Source organism: Hippocampus zosterae, chromosome 11 (genome assembly GCF_025434085.1).
Source record: "Hippocampus zosterae strain Florida chromosome 11, ASM2543408v3, whole genome shotgun sequence".
NCBI lineage: Eukaryota > Metazoa > Chordata > Actinopteri > Syngnathiformes > Syngnathidae > Hippocampus > Hippocampus zosterae.
This window is the reverse complement of record NC_067461.1, coordinates 11,337,321-11,361,632: the sequence shown is the minus strand read 5'-3', so window position 1 is coordinate 11,361,632 and position 24,312 is coordinate 11,337,321. Positions and strand designations below refer to the sequence as shown.

Sequence of the window (24,312 nt, the reverse complement as noted above, 5' to 3'; positions counted from 1 at the left end):
TGAAGCAGTACGAACATATTTCCTCTTTTATTTACATTCCTTTTCAAATGTTAACATTTTCGCTATAACTTTTGATCAGGTTGGCATTATTTCATTTTTTTCCTCATTAAAATAAATTGGCACAATTAAAACATATGTAGACAAAAGTTTATTTACACCATACAACATTTTCTTTTTTTTTTGCCTGTTTTTTGTTGTTGTTGTTGTTTTTTTTTTTTTTTAAATTTTATTTTATACAGGGCTGCAGATGGGAGAGCTTGCCGGGGATCCTTCAAGCGGGTTCCGCAGTATTAAAGTTGTGAAATATATTATTTATATAAAAGTGAGTATTATCTTTATTGCATTGAAAGCAATGAAGAATGTAGCCGGACAAACATTCATTTTAATATGACACAAAAGATACTCTTTGCCTCCCATGTTTCATACTAGAAAGTAAAAAGTGTCGCAATGGCCAAACGGACTGTTATAAACGTTTTAAAAACCTGCATAAATATATACATTGTGCTCCTGGGCCTAGTTAGCAACCAGACCCAATGAAGCTGGGACCACATGGCGTGTCGTTTGCTCTATGAGGTTTCTTCTTGACGTTGGATATATATATATATTTTTTTCTGCATTCTTGCCAATTCCTGGAAAAGATAATTTGAAACAATGTGATGGTAAATATTGTACACCAGGCTGCCCCGCACTAAGTACACTAGTGAGAATACAAAAAAAGTAACACTGATGGTTTTCCTTGTCCCTTCTTCCCCATTGTTCCTCTCTCTCTTTTCGCTCTCATCAGTCTTGTATTGGCACATAAAGTCCCTGCCATGCTCCTAATTATCCCGACATGAACGCCAAGGCTGTTAGAAAAGTCTGTTGCTTTATTCAGTGCAAAATACATCACTTCCTCTTCTTTTTCTTCTTCGTCCTCTCCTCCTTTCCGAGTTTGCATTTTCGTCATAACCTCTAGACCTCTGTTTGGAAATCCCCCTCCTGGACATCCAGGGGGAGGTTGACACACTTTTCCCACTCGGCGGGTGTCATTTCCAGTGAGTCCTTGGCGCTAGAGTCTAGTACATTCATAGTGGCGTAATTCTGGTACTCGCACGCCGGGTTGTAGCTCTCCCATGGGTTCTTGTTTGGCATTGCCTTGTCCTGTGAACACGGCCACATTTGTCAGCACAGCATCGTTATCACGTGGAGTTTTATACCCACATTTACTATTCAGTAATTGCCCCGAATAAGTGGGGGTGACGTTCCTGATCCACTTGCAATACCTGAATTTCAGCCCTCCTACTTCAAAACTTTTCCCACTAATATTGTGATGTGTAGAAAATATTTTCGAGAAGGGAAGTAAAAATAAACAAATGAGATCACGTGCTTGCACAGGTGTGGACACCCCAGTACAGCTCGGGATGTGGATGTGTTCAGAACCAGTTGTTTTTTTATTCTTCGTCTCTCTAAAATATTCCACAGGTTACAGGTCATATTATTGATGAAAAAAGTTTTGAAATAATCTATCTCGGTCTGGTTATTTTAGATCACAAAACCCTGGCATTCGATTAGGGGTTTGTTGAATTTCTTTTGAATCCACCGTATGCTCTTCATATGTCGGCCATTCGTCTCGGCACATCGGCAGCAACGGCCTCAAAGTCGCTGTTGCAAATAGGAAGGAGGCGCTGCTCGCAGGCAGGGAATATGAAATGGAAAGTCATTTCTGAGAGAATCACTGCAGTAGATTCATTGGGAGTGGAAGGGGCGGAGGCTGGGAAAAATAGGAGGGGAGGGTATTGCGTGGGCGTGCGTGTGTGTGTGCTGATCTTCTATAGGTTTGCGTTTGTACTATAAGAAGGAAAGGGAGTTCACCAGCTTAATAAGATATGGCAGTACGAAAAGGCGCAGTGTAAATATAAATGGATATTGTAATCATAGATGATGATTATTATTATTGTTATGGACTATTTTTATGGGTCATTGTTGAGAGGAAGTCATATTAAATGAAGGTGTAATGGTAATCGGATATCAACCGAAACGCCAGTATCTCAAAAGTTTTGTGCGTCGTGTATGTCCCAGCTCTGCAAAGTCTCTTTAGAAGCCCACACAATCTTCTATTTAATGGTCTCTGCACCTCACCATGCTGTATATTTGATTTAGCACCGTGTGGTGTTTGTGGACGTGTGCGTATATCAATTGCCTTGGTGTGATTATAGACTTCCGGCTCGCAAGTGACAGAGAATATCCGTCCGATATGAATCGACAGCTATCTTATTCAAGTCAGATTTTTATCCTTCAATGATAGAAGCTTTTTTTTCCTGATCTGAAGATTTATGTTTCTGCCGTTTTTTTATTTCTTCTTACGGTGCCGCCTTTCGCGCCGCCTATAAAAGCTTTCCGCTATTTGTCAAGTCAATGTTTTCCATAAGTGGTACAGACACAGAATGGCAGGGCCAAGTTGAACCGTCAATTGAGCTGACATTGGAACCATGATAGAAGCGTGAACGGCGTATTTGCAAAATTAAAGACTTACATTTCATATTCACCTCTCTTTTTTATCCTGTGAAATTTAAAATGATTAAAATGATAAAGAATTTAAGATTTCCTTTACTGAGGATGACCAGTTGAAATCAGCAACAGTGGTTCGATCTTTGAATTGCTTATTTTTATTTTTTAATGGCAAGATTTTTGGAAGCCAGACTGTCCTGAAGCGGCAACGTAACCCAGATTTGCATGTCAGAATGTGCCGTAGTCTCTCATTAATTGATGCTAACGCAGTGGTCAAGTCATAAGTACAAGGCATATTTGTTAAAACAAAAGAAAATGCTTCTAAATTGTAAATATACAAACAGCCAAATGAAAATGTATGAGGTAACGGAGCGTGCCTTCGTGTTCTCTGCGATGAGGTCATCTCAAAATAGCTGATGTCCAAACCATCGTGAACTGAGGATAACCTGTACTAAATAAAATAATCCGAAAGAAACATTAATTTCAAAGGTTTGGTATCACTTACAAATGTCCTTTTGTACTTCTTTTTTTTTACCTGGAAATATCCTTATACACGGTGTAATCAACGATGATCACGTTAAATTAATCAGAAAGGCAGTTCTAGACAATTTTCGTGTTTTTTTTTTTAAAGACGAAAAACAAGCGTTGCTTTAAAGCGTTTTCTTAAAAACAAAAGGATTTTCGAAGTGACTTTTGAAAAGTGCCGTCATGGTGTATTTTCATGGATAACATGAAATTGTCACAGTGACCCCAAACTTTTGAGAAGTATTGTATGTTTACACTATTCAGCTATATCATCCAAATTAAATACATATTCATCCAGTGATTAAACTTAAAAGCAGTCATCATGGTTTGTTGTGAGTGACATTGTTAAGAACTTTGGAAACCTTTGAAAAATGGCTGTGTTAAAAGTGTGTTGCTATTTGACAAGAATCGAATACGTCACACCAGACATCATACAGCTAATGATTTAAAGCTGGGCGCCGCGAGCGAGCACAAACAGTTACACATCCCTCTGGCTCGATGGCTTCCGTGTAAAAGGCAAAGGCGGATTAATGTCAGATCATCTGTTATAGCTCTCATGCGGCTATTTTGTGGGATCTTGGTGTCAAATAGGCAACTGACATGACAAATATCCAAAGTGATTCACATGGGAGAAATAAAACTGGAATTGTGTTGGCGTGTAAATGCAGCCTTAGAAGAACAGCACACTTTAGGTCAGGTTGGGATGCTGATAGATTAATCATCCGCCATGCATTTATGATTAAAAAAAAGATGGTGTTGCTAAGTAGATAAATGTATAAATGTAAATCAAAGTGCATTCATGGCTTTGCATTGGAATGGATGCACTCTCGAGAGCAACTACGTTAGCAAACATCCTTTGTCTCTGTGACTGGTTTGGTGGAGAAAATGCATCTTTTGTTAGCAAAAAAAAAAAAGCAAAGGTGGGGGCAGGCTATCACACGGATAGCCCCCGCCACCCCCCATGGCCAGTTTCTGGCTCTGTATAAATGAACCACCTGTTCTACATAAATTCTCATTAGCATAATCACACACGTAGCCTGCACTGTACATTGAAATGGATTTGAATGTCAGTGAAATCCACCGCCCCCCACTACCCCCCACTGGTTTCCTGTTACTCACCATGCTCCCCATATTTGGTATGTCTCGAAATCGGTCCAGGGTTTGAAATTTCTGATTCAGTTCCTGGAACAGCTCCATGTGTCTTTTCCTGGTGTGCATGACTTTCTGCAATGGCAAGGGTTTTTGCTTTGGTATTGACAGCCAATAATGCAAATGCATCTTCTCTCCACCCACTCACACTCTGATCAATGTGTTAGTGTCAAGGTAGTTTGCTTGTAGGCCAGGTTTCAAACAGATCTGCTCGGTTCTGCATATATATATATATACTGTAACACACCGCCAAAATAAAGGAAACATTGGGATGATCTGTACAAGGACAGCAGAATGACTTCATTCAAAATGGCAGGAGTAACCGAATCGAGCTTAATTCTTTTGTGACAAATTGCCTCATTTAATGTTTTGTTGGTGTAAGAGGAACCCTTATAATCCAATCTTGGCCCAGGGCTTCCTTTAAAAGGGGTTGCTGTGTCTACTTTAACGCAAAATACTCCTCGTGCCAGAAACACTGCCAGAAGCTTTCATTCTGTTTCCTTTACTTTGAAAAGGGGGCTTTGTATGTGCATGTGTGTGTGTGTGTGTGTGTGTGTGTGTGTGTGTGTGCGCGCATGTATATATACATACACACATATATATATGCATAAAACCTGATTGGGCAATGCAAAGGAATGCAAAATCCTGCCAAAAGAGGGGTGGAATTTGCTTGGAAAGACTAGCGGTTCAAATCAGTCATGAAATGTGCTAATGACTTTAAAAGCATATCATTGAAAAATCAGTGCTGAGGCGATGGATGGAAGAGATGGAGGACAAAATGTTGATGAACGCTCATCCTGTTTGTCAGTTGAGAGCCTTGCTTTTACCTTAACTACATAGTGTGACAATAAATCTTGTAAACTCCAATAAGCTTAAGAGGCACAACAAGTTCGAGTAAATCAAATGACAAACACAAGGATGGCTTTACTCTGTATATTAAAAAAAAAAAGATTGATGCATGTCTTAAGCGAAGGAACGTGTTTTAACATACCTCAAAGTCCAGATCAGAATATCGTGATTTTCTTCTCTGTATGAAAAAAAATATATAAATAAAATATGAGGAAAAGATTTATAGGGCTGCCACAACACAGAAAGGTCTGTCTCTATGAACACTGAAAAATGAGTTGAATTTAAGTCAAGATACAAAGCTTTTGCGATATATTCCGCACTATAAGGTGCAACCAAAAGCATTCAATTTTCTCAAAAGCCAACAATGCGCTTTCTAATCCGAGGCGCCTTATGTATGGATCAATATTCTGATCTATTTTAAATGTTCTGTAAAGCGCTTTGTTACAGCTATAAAGCAATAAAGGTGTGTTTTATTGTATTGTATTCCCCAATGCGTAGCTCCATCTAGTGGATGCATAATGTAATTGCGGCCACTATTGTAGCTTCTATTCTATGCGCACCCTATCTATGAAAACTGTTTTAAAATAGGCCATTCATTGAAGGTGCGCCTTATACTCCGAAGCGCCTTATAATGCAGAAAATACGGTAAATCAAAACTTCCGGTACTTCTGGTTTGTCTGAGTCTGAAAATTATTTTATTTTGACAAGTGACTGGATTCTCTCCGTTGCACCTGTCCACGACAGTTTCTTGACACATGTCTCAGAGGCATAATACTCATTAAAACCACGAGCTAGCAAAATGAGCAAAAAGTAGAGCACGCACAAAGCCAACTCTGCACAATATGAGGCGATATACAGTATATTCTACATCTTTTTTCATGCATTTATATTTGTTCTGGAGTGCCTTATGTTGGAGCATTTCAAATACCAGAGTTTTTGTGCTTGCTGCTCGTGTCAATCATTCATTTTATATTTGTTCTGTGGTTTCAGTTGCATGTTTAAGCGTTCCCACAGTGACCATATTAAAACATTGTGGTTACCTTTGTTATTGGTGCTGGTGCTCCGAGTAAAGTTAAATAAATATACACAGTGGATATGCCATCGTTGTTGGCGTGTTTTATTATTATTATTATTATTTCATTATTGTTGTGGTGTCACTTATGAATTACTGACTTATGTTTATGCCACACTTGTTTTGTAGGAGTTTTGTGAAGTTGCCTCAAAGTTTTTAGGAAATAAAAACAAATTGTAATTGAAGTAGATAAAGGAACGGTCCTAAATATTTATTCATTGTTCATTTACGTTTCGTTTAGCGTAAGCTTAAACTGTAAGATGGCCCAAAAGTATGTGTAATAATGGGTAGGAAGACCTTGAAAAAAATAATCGCCTTGTAAATCGCAATCAGTTATTTTTCAAAATCGATCCACCTGATTCCATATATATATATATATATATATTATACAGTGTATAGCATGTACCTCTAAGGAGCTCATGGAGATGGTAGAGCCCGTCTCACTCCTCGAGAGGCCAGCGTTCTCCTCCATCTCAGCAAGGAAGTTCTTGACGGCCGTGCGGGGTTCAAAGGGCAGGTTCTGCATCTGCTCGGAGGCGCTGGGGTATTGCTGCTCCAGGTTCACATTCATGTGGTCCACGCCCGACGGGCTGATGTTGAAGTCAGGGCTCATCTTGTAATGCATCAGCCTCTCGTGCGGCAGCGTATCCATGGTGATGTTCATCTTGGTGTCCTCCTTTAGGTGGGCTGGCAGGGTAGCAGACCCCGAAAGTGCCGCCGCCGCCGCCGAGGCACGGGGCATGACAATGTAATCCGTCTCCATCATCTGACCCTGTGGTGGGTGGCCCTCCATGTCGTGGGTGCCCATGTTCTGGTCACTCTGGCGCATGGCGTCATCGGTGCACAGGTAAACGGTGCGGCGCAGCTCGGCGTTGTTGTCGCCGGCGAGCGACTGCTCCTTTAGCTCGCCCACTCCCATGGGCATGTGCAGTGCCGAAGGCTGCTGGATGATCACTTTGGAGATGATGTTGCCGGGCAGCGTAGAGTAGTTGAGGCCTTCAGGAGCTTTTTCGTCCTCCTCGTCATTGAGGGATATGCGGGAAAGCGTGCCGGTGACGGTAGCGGCGCGACATGAGCCCATGTCCTTGTGGAGAGCTGACAGGGTGGAAGCACACGTTTGAAATCAGCGATTTATGTCTGTGTGCACATCATCTTCAAAGTAAATTTCCAGTTCGTATCATCCAATTTGTAAAGGAAGTGATTAAGGTGCACTGACAGCTGATGCTTTTATGTGATCAGAAGAATGCCACATTAAACAAACTGTTTCATTAAATTTCATAAAATATCTGTTCAGCAGTCAAGTGTTTTTTTTCCCTTTTAATTATTTTCACTTAAAGAATTTTTAAAAGTCCCACGAGCCAGCACAGACCACACTTGTCACCTGTGATTTTTTTTTAACCTAACAGGCAATCATGTTCATTCAAATCCCAATTTTTGGAGTTAAATGTAACAAATTCTAACCTAAGTAAAATATGATCTTAGATATATGAATGGCAGAAGATGTCATCGTTATTAATATTAATTGCTGCCAAAGGCATAATCTGGTTCAAATCCAAACAGAACATTATGGCTTCTGACCCTGCACATAGCAAGATGACTTTATAATAATAATAATAGTAATAATACATTTTATTTATTCATTCATTCATTCATTCATTCATTCATCTTCCGTACCACTTGATCCTCACTAGGGTCGCGGGGGGTGCTGGAGCCCATCCCAGCCGTCTCCGGGCAGTAGGCGGGGGACACCCCGAATCGGTTGCCAGCCAATCGCAGGGCACACAGAGACGAACAACCATCCACGCTCACACTCACACCTAGGGACAATGTAGAGTGTTCAATCAGCCTGCCATGCATATTTTTGGAATGTGGGATGAAACCGGAGCACCGGAGAAAACCCACGCAGGCCCGGGGAGAACATGCAAACTCCACACAGGGAGGCCGGAGCTGGAACTGAACCCGGTACCTCTGCACTGTGAAGCCGACTTGCTAACCACTGGACTACCGGGCCGCCCATTTTATTTATAAGCACCTTTTAAGACACCCAAGGACACTTTACAATAACAAAAAACACAAAACAATATGGGTTGAGCAGCGGCAGCCAAACGCGCCAGTGGTCACGCTTAACAGCCTTTAAGCTTGTTATGCCTTAAGTACATTCCCATCAACGTTTACACTCGAGGCGACACCGTCAAATGTATCTTTGTGCACCACAAATAATTGTACAAGTGTGAGCACAGAGCGTAATCTGGTCACGATTTATTCATGACACCTGATTGCTTTTGCCTTTTTTTTGTTGTTTTTCTCCAGGTAGATGCACTTGAGTTTGACAGGATTGCACCGTGTTGAGGTATATGGTCCAATCAACTTTCTGAGACCTGTGAATAAGTATGATTGATTTGGTCTTAACAACTCTTCAATACTACATACACTTGTAAAGCGGCTCAAAAGTACAAAAGAAGAACAAAACCCCCCCCCCTAAACTAAATATTACCTTCCCAGAACTAAATATCATGAGGAACATTGTCCTTAAAGCATGAACTCCGATTTATGATGGTGTGAAACATTTATACAGTCTAATGACAGCGTGCCATTCAGCACAAAGTGGCTTTGGTGAAATGCACAGGAGTCTGGTTTCACTTTAAAACGCCGTATAAAGTACGGTACAGTATGAAGAGTAGCCAACAGCTCTTTTTATACTGTTTTGTTCTCAGATTAAAGTCAGTGCTTTGGTAACTGTGAAAAAACCCTGTGGGGATTGTTGGCTGTTATGCAACTGCGGCTATTTTTACTGTCTAACCTCTTTTTGGGGTTTTTACTTGCAAGGAGAGGAGATTGTTGTTACAGTGCTCAGCATAAATAAGCACCCCCCCTTACAGAATTTGTGGGAAAAAAAAATCCTTTCAGAATCAATCTTCACTGGCATGATGTACTGGTACTACAAAATGCTCGCACAAATGTGGGCCAGTGATTGTAAATGTATGTCAAGCGGGAATGTCGTCATCGAACGGATTATTTCAATGTCGCAAACATAAGCACACACTTCTGAAAACCTGGCAAAGCAACATTTTCAATTCAGAATTTTTTTTCAATTCATTGAGAAACAGAGTTTACTTTCTACAGGGAGGCGACTTTGGGCATTTTCAGTGGATGTGCTCTTACCTGACCGGCAGGCAATATCGACATCCTTCTCGAAATCCGTCTGCAAACAAGGAATCGTGATCAGCAAGACATTTTACATCTGGGAAACACCTCTTACTATGCTACGCGTCATTCAAACCAAAACATTCTTCAATATAATCGTGTTTCAAAGGCATATTTTTCAAGATAGCATTTGTGGCGGATCCTTTTCCAACCCTAATGGAGTGGCCGGTGAGCGCATATCTATGCATGACGGTACTAATGGGAAAGGGAGGCATTTTGCACCTGCTGCAAATGACCGTATTGAACCGAGAGTGCCAGACGCCACTCTGCTTTTGTGAAGACTATTTCCCTCAGAGGAGTATTACAATACTAATGTCAGATCATTTCTCTGACATGCCACTGGTATCGTGGCGCGAGATGAAGAGACTGGCACGCCAATTTCAAAGGTCGGGCTGGGAGCAATGCTCTATCATCCCAGAAAAGAAATGAGTGAGATGCGTGCCTGATGGGGATGGGGTCATTATTTCAATCAAACAAAAATAACGGCTTGAGCTTTAAGGGCCTAAGAGGAGCACTAATGCGGTATCTATTCGCGGAAAATTATGAGACAATAAAAAACAATGCACGGCTAAATGATGGTAAATGTTGTTGAACCTCAAAGGTAGACAGCATTCTTTAAGATATCTTGGTCAAATTCAGATCTACAAACAATGTTTTGAAAAATTGTATATATATTTTTTAAAATTTTGCTCATATAATCGGTGTTAAAAAAAAAAGTCGAACGTGGCTAAGCTTTGCAAACTGTCTCACAGGAAGACTAAATGCAGTTCATTGTGTGGCGTCCATTCTGTCCTAGTCTATTTATCATTATTGATTTATCCATTTTGTACTGAGCTGCCTGGACAGAGCTGCACGACTCATTTGCATAAAGAAAACAAGCTGACTCAGCAAGGTGGCAAGAACCCAGAGTTGAGTGCGCACAATTTGCTGGTGTCCATTGTTATTGTCAACTTATGTTGACATTCCCAGAGTGTACTGAGCAACCAGAACTGAAACATGTATTCCTTTCAGAAATCACAACAATTATATTTTCGAGAAGGCATCACAAAAGTTAAGTTAGAAGTGAAAAAAAAAACAAATGAGTTATTGATACTGCCCTTTTTACACCTCTTCACAATTGAAAAGCAAAGGGGGGCAGGGGGGAAAGCACAAGCAACATCCTGAAACGAATCAACTCCTGCGGCTCGATAGAAATGAAGCTATAGAAACGTCAGTTGGGTTAAAGCTGTCATGATACAAGTGGAGAAACCACACTTACCATTATCTGAGCATGGCCATTAGGAAAGCCCCCTGTTGCATCACCACTGATTGGATCTTGGCAGTTTCGGAGTCGACATCTGAATGCATCTTGGACCTAAGGAGAAACATGTTTTTTTTACAGATTTTGTTCGAGTTAGTTGGGATAAAATCGTGGCGAAAATTTCCCTTTGCCCTCCCTCAGCATCACAAATAAAAATTGCTCTACCTCTCGCCGTAGGATACAGTGCACCATCACTATGACAAAACCCTGCAGTGAGTCAAAGACCGCAAAGAGGATTTGAAAGAGGATGGAGCGCTTGTCCGTCATGGCAAGCACTGCGGACATCCAGGTCAAGGCCAGTAGAGGCAGGACGACGCAGGAGCTCCATAGGGACGCCCTGAGAGGATATAAAAATAAGAAATAAGGCAAATTACTACATGGTATCCCTCGTCATCTGAAGGCTGTTCAATTACAAACACAACTAAGATTTTTGTTTTCTTTCTTTCTTTTTTTTCCTGCCGTGATCTGATGTACAGCGCTAAGAGCTGTTGCCATGGCAGTGGATCTGCATTATCGAGGTGGACCTGCTGTATATGCAGCATTGTATTATTGATTCGCAGTCACTTACATTGCGTTGCTCGCTGTAGTCGCTGACAAAGCAGTCGTTGATACAACACCGCATTTGGCGCACTTGAGAGTCAATCCCGTGTGCGGCTCACTCATCTGTCTGTGGGGCATAAGAGACAACGGCGTGACCGACCACGCTAATAACCACAAAGTGTGCAACGTCAAATATTAGCAATGGCACACGCAGCCAGCGCGTGGGCGTAATGTAGTTTCATCTTGGACTTATTCTGCCAACAAAATATGAATTCATGTCGCTCCCGTGAGAAAGCTGACCTCTTTATGTCCTGTGATTTGCACTTTCAATAAGTTCCAACACTGTGTATGTATAAGCAGCTGTAAATATTGCTTTCTTTGTGCTACAAATCCGCAACTCATAATAAAATGACATCGATGTTTTCAATTTACAGAAAAAAAAGCATTTGAAAGGAATCGGCCTCACTGGTTCAACATTTACAGAAACAGGGTAAACATTTAAATGAAATGAAACTAACTCATTCATACATCAAGTCTTGACATAAACGTTGACTATCTAAATAGTGCAGGAAAGATTCAAAGCAGCAGGGCAAGCACATTATTGTTAGTGCCGGAACACGAGTTCAAATTAGTTGTTATAACTCATGCTGGCATTGAAATAATGAATAATAAAAGAAGAAAAATGAAGGTACTAACAAGGACGTGCTGTCATACCCTGCTCGATGCTTCATCTTCTTGTCCAGTATGCCGTCTCTGGACACTAATTTATTAAACACGAGAATACCGATCACCATGTTGACCTGGAAACGAAGCAAAGGGATCTTCAATAAATCATACCAATGCACAATTATTTTCAATATAATGTTAAAAGCATGGTTTGCCGAGATGACATTTTCCATTAGTCGCCAATGATTGATGTAATTGTCCCATTTTTCTTCCCACCTCAATTTTGCGTGTGTGCACTGAGCGTCGACCTCTAGCTTCTGTGTGTGTGTGTTTTCTCATATCTGTCACATTTCAGCCAGTGGATGAGCATTGCCGTGCACACTCAGTCCGGCACGGCAGCCTTAGGAAAAGATCTCCCTAATAAGAAACATTTTTCCTCTCAAAGGCACCTTCATCTAACATTAGCAGCAACTTCGCTGACAGGAAACTGGAGCAGCAGTGTGGAATTTGAGGCTTTATATGTAGTTGCTTTACAAACTTGATTGTTGCTCCTTGTTATTGATGCCATTTTAGGTCTGAGGCAAAAGAAAACTAGAGCAAAGATGACAAAAAAAAAATTCTTTGTGTGTCATTGGCTCGCAAACTTTTGTAAAATATGACTTGATTTCTAATTCCACCTCTGAATGTTCTTTTTCTACATAAATAGACAGTCACTATTCCAGTGGGAGGTACCTCTGACAGATTAATAGTATCAATATTTTCATTTGAACAACTGAAACAACAGGAACACACATTTGGCATAGACCATCATTTACAAAAGATGGGTTTGCTCTGATACCTTAAAACTCATTTTCCAAAACTGAATTTATTTTGTTGGTGTTTAATGCGTCTATTCCTCCCCAATCTGCCACTGTGTTTCTTGTGCCGTCTAAGTTTCGGGTAACATCTCCATTTCCCATCTATTCCCTGTCATCAAGAACCGGATCTACTAGTTGAGGCTTACCAGAACAACAGCAGCTGCAGGTCCAACAAAGGCATACAGGAGCCCCCCCTCCAAAGACAGCCAACAGCTGCAGAGAAACACAGAGAGCAACAGTTAACTTGCAGCCAGTGATTAACATCTGAGTTAATGGCACACAAAATAACAACCGCTTGTATTTTTTTCCCCCAATTGTCAAGGGAGTAGGCGCCATATGCCGTAACTCTATTTTCAGAATTTGACACACTAAAGAGATTCTAAGCGGTGTTCACGCCATCGGTATCAAGCTGCGATACAACTCGAGAAATTGGGGTCCTGCTGAGCGATCGCTAAATCGGATCGCGTTCGTGGGACTGTCTTCATGGATCTGTTCAGGAGAAGTGAGTCACTGCCGAGGCACTTAATCATTTCGCTCAAGTATTACCATTAACATAGCCTACTTCTTGCGCGGTGAATATTCAACGCTAGCATAAAGGCCAACTTACTATAAGGGTGTCCCATAGCCCTTTGTTTTAGTGAATCCCATCGATACAGCAACCACCAAAGCCGGTAATCCTTCAAGAGAAAGCAATCAATGATTAGTCAAGACGTCTGTGTTATGTCGTCACGTTGAGTACAGTGCTGTCTGTAAAACGGAGGGAAACTTTCTTCATTAGATGTTACATAATTACACGAGAATGATACAATGAGATACTTTGAATGTGTTTATGATGTACTATTAAATCTGCAGAAGGACTCCAAATTCCTTGTGATTGCTGATAATTGAAGTTCAGGATGCTGTAAATTTTTTAATCATTGAATGGTTAAAAAAAAAAAAAATAAGAGAAAAAACCCCCAATGCCCTGGTGTGATGGGATCGGTTCCTCTTCTGTGTGCTCAGAATATTAAGGTTTTGGAAAGCGCATGCAGGTGCTATTGATGTAATCAGCTTCCTGGAGGCAGGAGGCGCATGCGGCTCTCGTGGCCATCCAGAGTCCGTGTCTCTGCAGTGCTTGAGAGCTAAAGTGTGCAGAGACGACACACGAGTCCCATAAATCATCGCCCGCGATATTTCATATGGGTGGAATTAATAGACCACAAGTGACATTTGGCATGAGGGTTCTTTCGTAATCCATTTTAGAATTGTTCTGACTCTTAAGGTGATGAAAAATGTCATGCATAGATCTAATCTACAAAAGTAATTGGGTACAAAAAAAAGTCTGGTTTTAGCCTCCAATAATCTCTTAAAGCATGTTCCTTACACACCTAAATGAATAGCTAATGCTATGCTCATGAAGCAGCGGCTCTGCAATGACTAAGAGAGCCATGTTTTGTTGCTAGGTAACAAGAAGAATGAACGTGGGCTCTTTCCAAATATATATATTTTTTCTTTTAAAAGGAGATGTTTCTGCTTGTCTGAAAGAAGGAACTCTTTGAACCCGGATTCACTCATTTTTTGCAATCATCAACGTCTGAGGTTTTTTGGAATTTGATTTGGACTGGCGTGCCGTCAAAAAAACAAACACACCGTATAATATGTCAAAACGGTTAGAAATGTTACAACAGTTCGATTCAAGCCCTTCAGCACGACTTGATGAAATTGGTATTTGACTACTTACAGTATCTGTTCACCTTTGTAGTACATGCACACCCTTTGCGTAACTTGCTATGGAATGTACTGTACTGTGTCTGCCAACCTCCCTCCCATCCATTCCATAATTCAAGGTTGGTCCATTTTGACCGGAGTGCGAAAACACCCTCGCCTGATAAGATGACAATCTCGCCGCCTCATGCCATTACTTTTACTAAATGAACCTTGAGTTGAAGGGCAGAAGATGTAAGCTGTCAGTGAGAAATTCTGCTCCTTACTTACCCCAGCCAAGACAGAGAAAGCGCTTGCGGATGAGCCTGGTCCGAACCTTTCCTGTCACTGCCATGTAAGACTGCCAAGCCTCCGTGAGAACCCAGCAGAACGATGCCAAGAAGAAGAAGTGCAGAAGGGCTGTTGTCATAATGCAGACGCCCTAGTCACAAAGTGGAAAATGGTAAGGTAAACATCCATTCATCCATCCATTATGTGAAACCGCTTAATCCTCACGAGGTTCGCGGGCGTGCTGGAGCCTATCCCAGCTGTCTTTGGGCAGTAGGCGGGGGACACCCTGAACTGGTTGCCAGCCAATCGCAGATAAGGGATACATTTTATGAAGAAATGCTTCCAAATTCTCAATGATTGGAAAACAAATGTTTTGAACATGACCAAATACAAATCAGAGCAAATGATGGTATGCTGTAAATCGATCAGAAAGTAGCACCTCCTGCTCCAAAATGTAACGGGTTCTTCCTTCTGTCATCCTGACGTGAAATAAAACTAACCTCCTTCAGCTTGGTGAAAGTAACAATAAAAAAACCCTAAAAGCAAGAAGTGTCACACTGAGCAGTACACGAAGCCCAGTTAGATGAGTTGGCTATGCAGCATCAGAGGTGGCAGTGGCCATAAAGATCAGAGCCAGGCTGGCGGACACAGCACGCCACGTTGTTGCATTCCTCTGCACTGACCCTCATTAGTATGCCAGGGATCCCACATGCAGGCATGTGGGCCAAGCTCAACTGTTGTATGTAGCGCCACGAGAGCAAAGACAGCAAAACACTTCTTAAATGACATGGAAGGCTACACTGGAGGCAGGAGATAGCATTCGGGCTCAATAAGGGAACGGCTCTTTGCAGCTTCATTAGCTCGTCCATCTTTGTTCCACCGAGAGACGTCGCCAGAGGGAGATTGTTTAGGAGAGGATTAGAAATAAAGAGGTATCCTTAAGAGTCTTGTCAAGGCACACTGACACTGAGTGAGGATACCTTAGGCAGTCGAGTATGGTGTGAGGTAAAGACTCCAGTGTATCATGCCATCCCAGGGCATCCGCACAGTGACTCTCCCTGTAAGTCTCCATTGAGAGAACTACACGATATCCACCCCACTGTTGTGTGCAAGGTGTTCAAATGAGAGAGTAATCCTGTATTACCGTATTCCTGACAAGCGGGTGTGTATTCACTTCAACCCACGGGAGACATTAAGCCCATAAATGTGGATTGAAACATGACAAGACAAGCTTTAAGGTAGAGTGGGCTGTCCCAGATGCAAGAGAAATGTGAATAAACTAAGGGGAGTAAAACTCTGACGCGGAATGGGTTGAAAACGTGCGCTTCCAGGCTGAGACATCACTCGAGAGAGCTGCACAGTTTAATGAGGTAGATCTTATACATCAGCTCTCTCAAACACCCTGCCTTGACAAAAATAAGTGCAAATTTGACTGGCATATCATTTATTGCATTATACTAACAGAATACCCAAATTCTTGATTTTTTTTCTCAATGATACAGTATATATTTGTGAACATAATTCGGCGGTAACGCACCTCAGAGTGATGCATGTTACAATCTTTTTTTTTTTTCTTGAATTGTGAGGGGAAAAAAAATGTACCGATGAGTGCTGGATAGTGGCAGCTAATTTTACAACAAGCAGCAGTTTTGCAGAATGTTACCAATTCTTCAAAAAAGAGTCAAAGTGCTTGCTTCAGGCTGTTGACTGGCAATATCAGTTGATGTTTCCCTGTAGCTTACAAATAAACTAAACACAAGAAAAAAATGTGATTACGCTTTGCGTATTTAGCAAAATCACATAACTTTGCCTTATAAAAAGTCTGCTAGCGGAATGCTAACACAAATACAAAACGCCATTGACTGGTTAACAAAACTAGCAATAGTATCCCTCTGTATAATAGATATTTTAGGACAAACAGTGCAGACGAACAATATAACAAACATGAAAGACACATATTCTTTATCATCTGCAAAAAGTAATTTATATTCCAACAACTTACTGAACTGGTGTGACCAACTTCTTTGTGTAAATATGTTTATATGTATTAAACTACCACTAAGGGGTACAATGCCCTTTGCATATTATATCAAAGCCTTGAAACAACTTTGAACACACCACTTTTAGCGGGCTTCTTCTTAGAGGGGACAGATTTAGATGTTGATGTTCTTGTACACTGTACAGGAGTTTTATCTGTAGTGCAGGTGTACTAACTTAATGAAACGTCTCGTACAGCAACTGAAGCAAACGACCCATAACTACTTACAACGCGACCATGCTCTAGTGATTCCTGAAAGTGTCAAAGCAGTTCATCCAATCAAGGCCTACAGAAATCCCAAGACATACATCCACTTGCCCATGTAGTAAATTAGTGAGTAAAATGTGAGCTCATACAACTCAGCATCAGTAAGATCTCTGCCCCTGGAACAGCGATTGAAAGCATTTGCTACAACATATAAAAACATTACGTGTTAGTTCATCACTATGTTTTTTGGGGGTTTTTTTTCCCGTGTACATTGAAAGCTACTCGCGTGTTGAATAAACAGCTCTGCTGTTTCCTGGAAACAGATCATCTGTAGTCTTCTTGGTTTACTGATCTTCCTTGACCAGCAAACATCATCAGTGCATGCAGATGAATACTCATCATTATGCGTATTATGAACGCACCGGACGACTGTAGCCAGTCGTACAAAACAAGCGCGGATGAAACCGGGAGTTCACACTGGCCTTTAGAAAAGCAAATGTCGGGAGCTCACTGTGTTGGTAGCCATGGAAACAAAGAAAGTGAGGAAGGGACCACATTAAAATATCATACCACAGATAAGACACCCAGAAGGAGAATAGTTAAAGATCATTCAATAGTAGCGTGTTAAAACCGGACATGCATTTGAAGAATTAATTAGACCATTGAATAAAAGTCTACATTTTCTGTATAGATTCGTAAATTAAAGATAACTCGTTGCAACACACTCTCAAAGACCATTTCAGGTAAGATACAGTATTCGGTCTAGGTGGTAGTCAGTCTAAATATGTAAGAGGGGATTCCAGTAATACATGTGAAGAAAATAATACTCTTGAAGCATTAGGAATTGACTCTAATTGGATTAAACTCATGTTGACTTAGCGTTTCACGGTAAATCCCTTCAAGCACAAAGCAGTTTTATTTGCCAATCACTGTGAATTGTTTCATTATTTACTCTTCTTACAGATTACAGCAGAACTTGCGAGCTGTGGGGTTTATAGCAACAGGTTTGGGCGTTACTACAAATAAGAGAATCATTATGGTATCAATAAAATCTATTTACAGTGTAATCTGCAACTTGTATACAACAAAGTTGGGTCAAAAAGCTGTAGAGTAACATTCTAAACAAATGGCATGCAGTGGGGATTGTAAAGAATGTTACCGTAGGAGCAGTTTGATCAGATTTTTTTATTTTTTTTCCAAAATGTCTCGTCAGGTTATTTAAGCACAATTTGACGTTAGAGATGAACATTGGAAGTGAAAAGACTCAGGCCTTTAACAAGATGCCATCTCACTAATGCGGCACAGTGACATGCGCAATAAGTTATCATTTCGAATCCTACATACATCTGGATTTTAACCATGTAGCACTGAAATAATTTAATGATAAAAATGACAAACTAAACTTAGTGAAAGGACAGGTTGGCACACAGAGGAGCTCTTAGACTTTTATCTGTTATTACTTCATACATTTTTACTCATTATAGTTTGACAGTTTGATAGAATTATCCCAAAGAGCTTAATGTCAATAAATCACAACTGTGCCTATATGTTTCTTGATTTGCCTTCTTCCCACAAAGCAAGATGAACACAGAGAGAGGACAAAGGCAAAGCAAAGACAAGCAAAGGTGACTCACTGAATCTGCTGCTCCCAGGAGGGCACCTCCACACCTTTGAAATGATTTCTATTAGATGACTCCGAATCCACAAACAATGAGGCCAATTACATACACTTCTTTCAAGGGTTGCAGCAACAACAAGTGAGGCGATGTCATGTAGTACAGCAATTAAACCCACACCAGGGCTGTGTTTTCGTTGGCCTACCGCTCTAAAACGAGGTCTGATCAAAAACATGGAATATTTCTCAAATATTATAACGACACGCCGGGAATAAAAAAAAAACAACAACAAAAGAAAAGGCAAAAAATCATTCCGCTTCATTCTTTCTCTTCAACGACACTGAAGGATGGGAAGAATCGGTGGATCACTTGGTTCTTGCTCACCGACTGAGGCTTACCAAGCAAATTACCTCTAAAAACAGTGCATAGTTTGCAGTATCTTTAAATCTAATCAACTTCAGACTCACATAGTAGTCCCATTTGTAATTTGGTGGGATTGTTTAAAACAGCATTTAACTGAATGTATTGTTCTGCTATAAACTGCAATAGAACTGCTGTATGAACAGCGATACTGCAGCTCTGTTAGCAGTGAGCTACCAACAGTGTTACGAAACAGCATCGGCCCTTTTCATGGAATGTAAGTGATTATGCGGATCTTCTATTAAGTAAGTCTGGTAAGTTATATTAGACACAGGAAGCATACTGTGTTACAATGTAACACTAATAATTCATTCATTTTCTGAACCACTCTATCCTCACTAGGGTCACGGGTCACTGGAGCATATCCCAGCCGTCTTCGAGCAGTAGGCAGGGGACACCCTGAACCGGTTGCCAGCCAATTGCAGGGCACACATAGATGAACAGCGATCCGCGCTCACACTCACACCTAGGGACAATTTTAGAGTGATCAATCAGCCTGCCATGCATGTTTTTTCAAAAGTGGGAGGAAACCAGAGTACCCGGAGAAAACCCACGCAGGCCCAGGGAGAACGTGCAAGCGCCACACAGGGAGGCCGGAACTGGAATTGAACCGAATACCTGTGCACTGTGAGGTCGACATGTTAACCACTGGACCAACGGGCCGTCACACTAACAATGTTTTGTTTTTTGTTTTTTTTGTTAAAGAAACAGTTTTGTAGTACAGTGTCTATGTCAACATGAACCAAATTTTTCTTTTAAATGTCTGCTGAATGCCAGAACCTTCTTATGGGGTACCGTGATGAGCGGTTGCCATGACGATGACAGAGCTCAGGATTGCCTTCTTCGTCATTTTATAATGAGGCTAGGTCAAATGAATACATAATGTTGCTATCGCGTACTGGCACAGATTTGTCATCTACTTTAATGAAAAAATGGATCACCATCAACACTTTGGTTGGAGGTGTTTACATAATCTCATCTGTCTTTGAGATAGCCGTGTTTGTTTGGTGAAAGTTGCATTTTCATGATGCTTGTGGATTTTGATATACCAACAGAATATTTTGGATGCAAATATGTAATTAGGGGGACCCACGTGGTCGTTGTAATCAAGACCTCAAGACGGCTTGATTCAATCAGACAAGGCTTCAAATTAACCCGGCTTTAAAAGACCTCCACGGCTTAATTCTGGGCATTTATCATCTTCGCCGCTACTGTGCACCTGATAAATGTGTACCGGATGTGTGGATTCAGATTTTGACGAATGAAACGGGCAAAAATGTTCCTCATACAATGCTAATGATCAACATCTTCACTTTTCTTTGAAGATTCAATCATTTTATGCAAATCCTGCAATCGCCTATTATCTATGAATCTGTTTTCACTGAGCATAATTAAATAAATAAAGGTAGACCACTGATTTATGAACAATGTCTTGTAAAAACCGCTGGCAAGGCCATCTGCTTCCTGATCAGTCATACCTTCCCATAAGGGATCGTCAAGTCACAATGAAATTTGATGAGCACTCACCAAAACAAAGAATGTGGACTAATGAGGCAGGACAGTGGAGAAAGGGGAGAATCAGTGAGCTGGGTAAAAAGTAAAACTTCAATAGTGCTACATAATGACATGTCTTTGTAATCTGACAATGTGTCAGTGTAGTGCTGCCAAATGACTGAGGAGGGCATCTACGTGGGCAGCTAGTAAATCAGAATAACTGTTTGCCAAACTTGTTTTTTATGTTTTACAGGCCACAAACCAAAGCTGGAGTGCTAATACATATTTATGAGGAGCTGCCATTGTCCTTTTGAGTCCTGCTCTCTTAGACGTCAACTTCAGCCGTTCATTAACAACAACAAAACTAACATGTCTCAATCATCACACTTAATTCAGCCAAGTACAAGAATTGCTTTTAAGCTGCAGCTTAACTTTTTGGATTGATGAAGAATTTCTCTCAACTGCTTCATTAGTCTTTGATTCAGTGGTGCATCATGTTCCCTGGTGTCATGTGCCTAAAAACCCTCCAATGCCAATCTATTGCAGAGCTGCACGTTTGCAACCCTTGCCTAGATGTGCCCCATTTGGTTTGTCACTGTAGCAAAGGGCAATATAATGCTTAATTCAAGACCATCTGAGTAAAGTTGCACGTTCATCCTTGAACTGCAAGAGATACTTTATTTTCCATTGAGATTTTACACTAGAGGCTTCTTTTGCACGGTACCCAAAACAAAAGGAGCTATTTGCTTGAAAGGAGCTGCACTAAAGCTGTTACATTCTTGTTTGTTTGCACTCTATAAGACAGACAACAGCTGGCATAACAAAACGCACGATAAAACAGATTACACTTCCGATAAATGCCCTTGTTTTCCCCTCCTAAGTTCTCTCATCTTCCACCTCTTAAAAAGTCACACGTAGACACCTCTGAACCACTTTTTAAGCTGCTTGCACTTTACTCTTTAAAAGTTATGCGTACTTAATTATGATGTGATGCTAAAAACCTTTTGGTTCCTTCAGTTAAAAGTTGAGGGAGGAGAAATGGACAGGAGCACACGGGAAAATCCAACATTCTCAATGGGGACACTTGGTAAAATTTTTTCTAATTATTTATACTACATATCTCTAGATGTTATGGGTATTGAGCATAATAATGTTGCCTCGGGGTCTTGTGCATCTTTTCCTTAGCTGATGTCATGTAATTATAATCCTTTTGGTTGGGAAACAGTTGAGGCTTAATCATTTGTGCCCCCTGCCAGTTCCATACAAGTTCTAAGTATAGTGCACTGCCTTAGTAATCAACTATATGGAGACATGCCTAATTCCTTGATATGGAGAGAATTCTTGAAGATTGCTGGACTACAGTGCCCATCCCTACTTTTCAAAGTTTGAACCATCTCGAAAGATGCCTGAAAGTTACAAGGAATGCTGTATTTCCTTGTGACATCAAACATAAGCTTAGCATGGCAAGCACAAACCTCCAAATTGATTTCATATTGTTCCGGTTTGTTTGTGTTTACAAACAATCACTGCGCCTCTGTGTTTTAAGATTTGCTCGTGAACCAGAAAATGGGCAGATGACACTTACCGCATTGTGTGTCTGCGTTTGCCCCACAAGGATCAATATATTGGAGCAGATGATAGATAAGCAGAAGTTAAGCAGGATAATGGAACGTTCGGAGCGGATGTATCTAAGGAAAGGAGAGGACATAAAAATGTGACGACACTTGTAAATAGAAGACGCACATAGTTTAAACATTTCGTCATCATGGGGCCTTCGGTTATTACCTCCATAACACGGCGTATATCACCGCCAACGTGATCAGGGCGAGGCATGACAGACCGCAGCCAACTATCAGCGTCACAGATGGGACCCCTGAGTATTCCATGGTCTGTGGAGAAGACAGAGCAGGTCAGTGGATACTACCACATGGTCCATGCAGGACCATCCATCTTATCTGATGCACACAGAGGGGAGCAGTCAGAAAAATATGCCACAACATTTTACGCACATAATGTTTGTTTGCGTTGCTTCAATTGCATTGGGAAAGCTGTTATCCATCCATCCATCCATCCATCCATCCATCCATCTATCATAATGAGGCATAGTTGAAAACAGGACTACAGTGTAGTGGTCATAGTTTTCATCCTCTAAGGAGGTTTCTGGGGTGTGTGATGTGTTGTTAGGCGTGTCCAGGTAACGGAATACAGAGGTGTGAACAGTAAACGATGGAAATATGTTTTGCACACGCTACTGTGTTGGTCTTGTTGGGGGAGAGAGTCGGTCTTTCTCTTCCTCCAAGTGTTCCTTAATTTCGGATGATGAGGATGTTGGTTGTCCAAATACAGGCTGGAGACAATGAACAGTAATCTTCAAAGGTTTTATTTTTCTTTTCTGCAGTTTATCACAATACGAATCGATTCGGGCTCCTGAGAGTTTCAGATTTCATCAGGAAGCCCAGAAAAAATACAGTCATGAGAAAGTATAGAGACAATATGATAATGAGAGGCGTGGAGTTACGCCAAATCCCGGAAACAAAGAAACGAACATGTCATCTGACCCGGTGTGGCTGGAAAAAGTTGGGAGTGGTGAGGTGAGACCAGACCACCACTACCCACCATTGTCTTTTGTCTGAGCTTTGATGTGATGGCAGCAACACCACCGATACTGTACTTGAGATAACAGTTCCTCTTTTAATGTTAAACATGTCCTCTGGAGGGGTCCTAAAAGTGCTGGGGGTGAGGGGGCACTAAAGGTGATTGTAATCACAGTAAGTAGAATATACCCTCAACAGCATACGACATTCTTGCGTTCAAGTGTTTGAACAGATCCAACAACAGAGAGGGGCTAAAAAAATAAGGAATAGATTCCTTAACAGTCTCTTCTCATCTCTGTAGAAAAGTTACAAAACAGACAAAAACAGTGGAGTCTGTAGTGTGTGACTTATCTGTTATCTCACCATCTGTGACAAATATGTTTTATTATTATTAGTATTATTATTGTTAAAATGGTTCAATAATATTTATTTTAGTGGTATGACTGAGGCCTAATAGTGACATGCTCTCTGTAGACCTTCTTGAGTAAACCAAGGCAGGCCACACCGTACAGTACTCCATGTTCTCACGGTTAATTACTTCAATAACACAAACTGGGATTTTTTCCAATCCATTCCCACCCACCATCTTTCAAGCCACAAAATGGGAGATGATTTAAAAAAAGAAAAAGTATATCAACTTTTTGGTTCCTTTCTTGGGAAACGTGTATTGGATGACAAGCACAGAGAGTGTGTATACACTAGAAAAGACCCCCCACCACAGCCACACAAATATACACACATACACTCCACCCTCAGCACCGAATTAACTGGAATAGCGCACCCTTTTCATCCCACCCTCAAAAAGACAATAGGAATAAGAAAGGCGAATCACTTACCATTTCTCTGGGTTGCTGAGCCAAAATGGCGAAGGTAGACACACGATCACATAAGCATTTTGTATGCGAGGCATCTGTCAGCACAGTTCTACACGCCTTTGTGGACCAAGCTCCCCAAGAATCGTTCCTGCAAACACAAGAAGCCGATTTTACAAACACGTTCGTGGCGTTTTAAGTGACCCTATGCTGCTTCTTTTTTTTGCATGCATGTATTATTGATACGACTCGGAACATGCGCGAGGACTACAGAAAATAATGAAATAAACAAATCAAAGAGAAAAAGCGCCGCAGCTCTCGGAGCATACAGCTGTACGGCGCCAAGAGAGCAGAAAGAGGTTCGGAGGAAAGAAGAAGGAGGGGGTTGTTGGTTAAGGGAGCTGTCCAGACACCCCGGTGCTGATTCCAACACAAACACCCCGCGCCGGTATCAATAATACTTAAAAACGAGCGGTCATATTTACCTGCATCTCTTGCTGTGCTTCCT

At 41.1% G+C, this 24,312-nt stretch overlaps 1 protein-coding gene and 1 long non-coding RNA gene across 11 annotated transcripts in view; one reads left to right on the top strand and one right to left on the bottom strand.

The window, feature by feature from the left end:
- adgrb3 (adhesion G protein-coupled receptor B3) overlaps positions 1 to 24,312 on the bottom strand; it is a 125,918-nt gene continuing 101,606 nt past the window's right edge. For 6 of the 10 annotated variants that reach the window (XM_052080557.1, XM_052080559.1, XM_052080563.1 and 3 more), the window contains 15 exons: positions 23,829 to 23,955; positions 22,184 to 22,287; positions 21,984 to 22,086; positions 14,624 to 14,774; positions 13,257 to 13,326; positions 12,796 to 12,862; positions 11,823 to 11,926; positions 11,155 to 11,253; positions 10,752 to 10,923; positions 10,545 to 10,640; positions 9,245 to 9,284; positions 6,489 to 7,177; positions 5,153 to 5,188; positions 4,132 to 4,236; positions 1 to 1,140 (listed from right to left, as the gene is read on the bottom strand). In XM_052080557.1, the coding sequence (XP_051936517.1) occupies positions 952 to 1,140; positions 4,132 to 4,236; positions 5,153 to 5,188; positions 6,489 to 7,177; positions 9,245 to 9,284; positions 10,545 to 10,640; positions 10,752 to 10,923; positions 11,155 to 11,253; positions 11,823 to 11,926; positions 12,796 to 12,862; positions 13,257 to 13,326; positions 14,624 to 14,774; positions 21,984 to 22,086; positions 22,184 to 22,287; positions 23,829 to 23,955 (2,152 nt within the window). In that variant the 3' untranslated portion in view covers positions 1 to 951. The remainder of the gene's footprint in view (positions 1,141 to 4,131; positions 4,237 to 5,152; positions 5,189 to 6,488; positions 7,178 to 9,244; positions 9,285 to 10,544; positions 10,641 to 10,751; positions 10,924 to 11,154; positions 11,254 to 11,822; positions 11,927 to 12,795; positions 12,863 to 13,256; positions 13,327 to 14,623; positions 14,775 to 21,983; positions 22,087 to 22,183; positions 22,288 to 23,828; positions 23,956 to 24,312) is intronic. The other 4 variants (XM_052080560.1, XM_052080561.1, XM_052080562.1 and 1 more) reach the window with 3 other exon arrangements.
- Positions 1,147 to 4,126, top strand: LOC127610418 (uncharacterized). The gene is made up of 2 exons (XR_007964844.1): positions 1,147 to 1,439; positions 1,491 to 4,126. It is a non-coding gene; the product is annotated as an uncharacterized LOC127610418 (long non-coding RNA).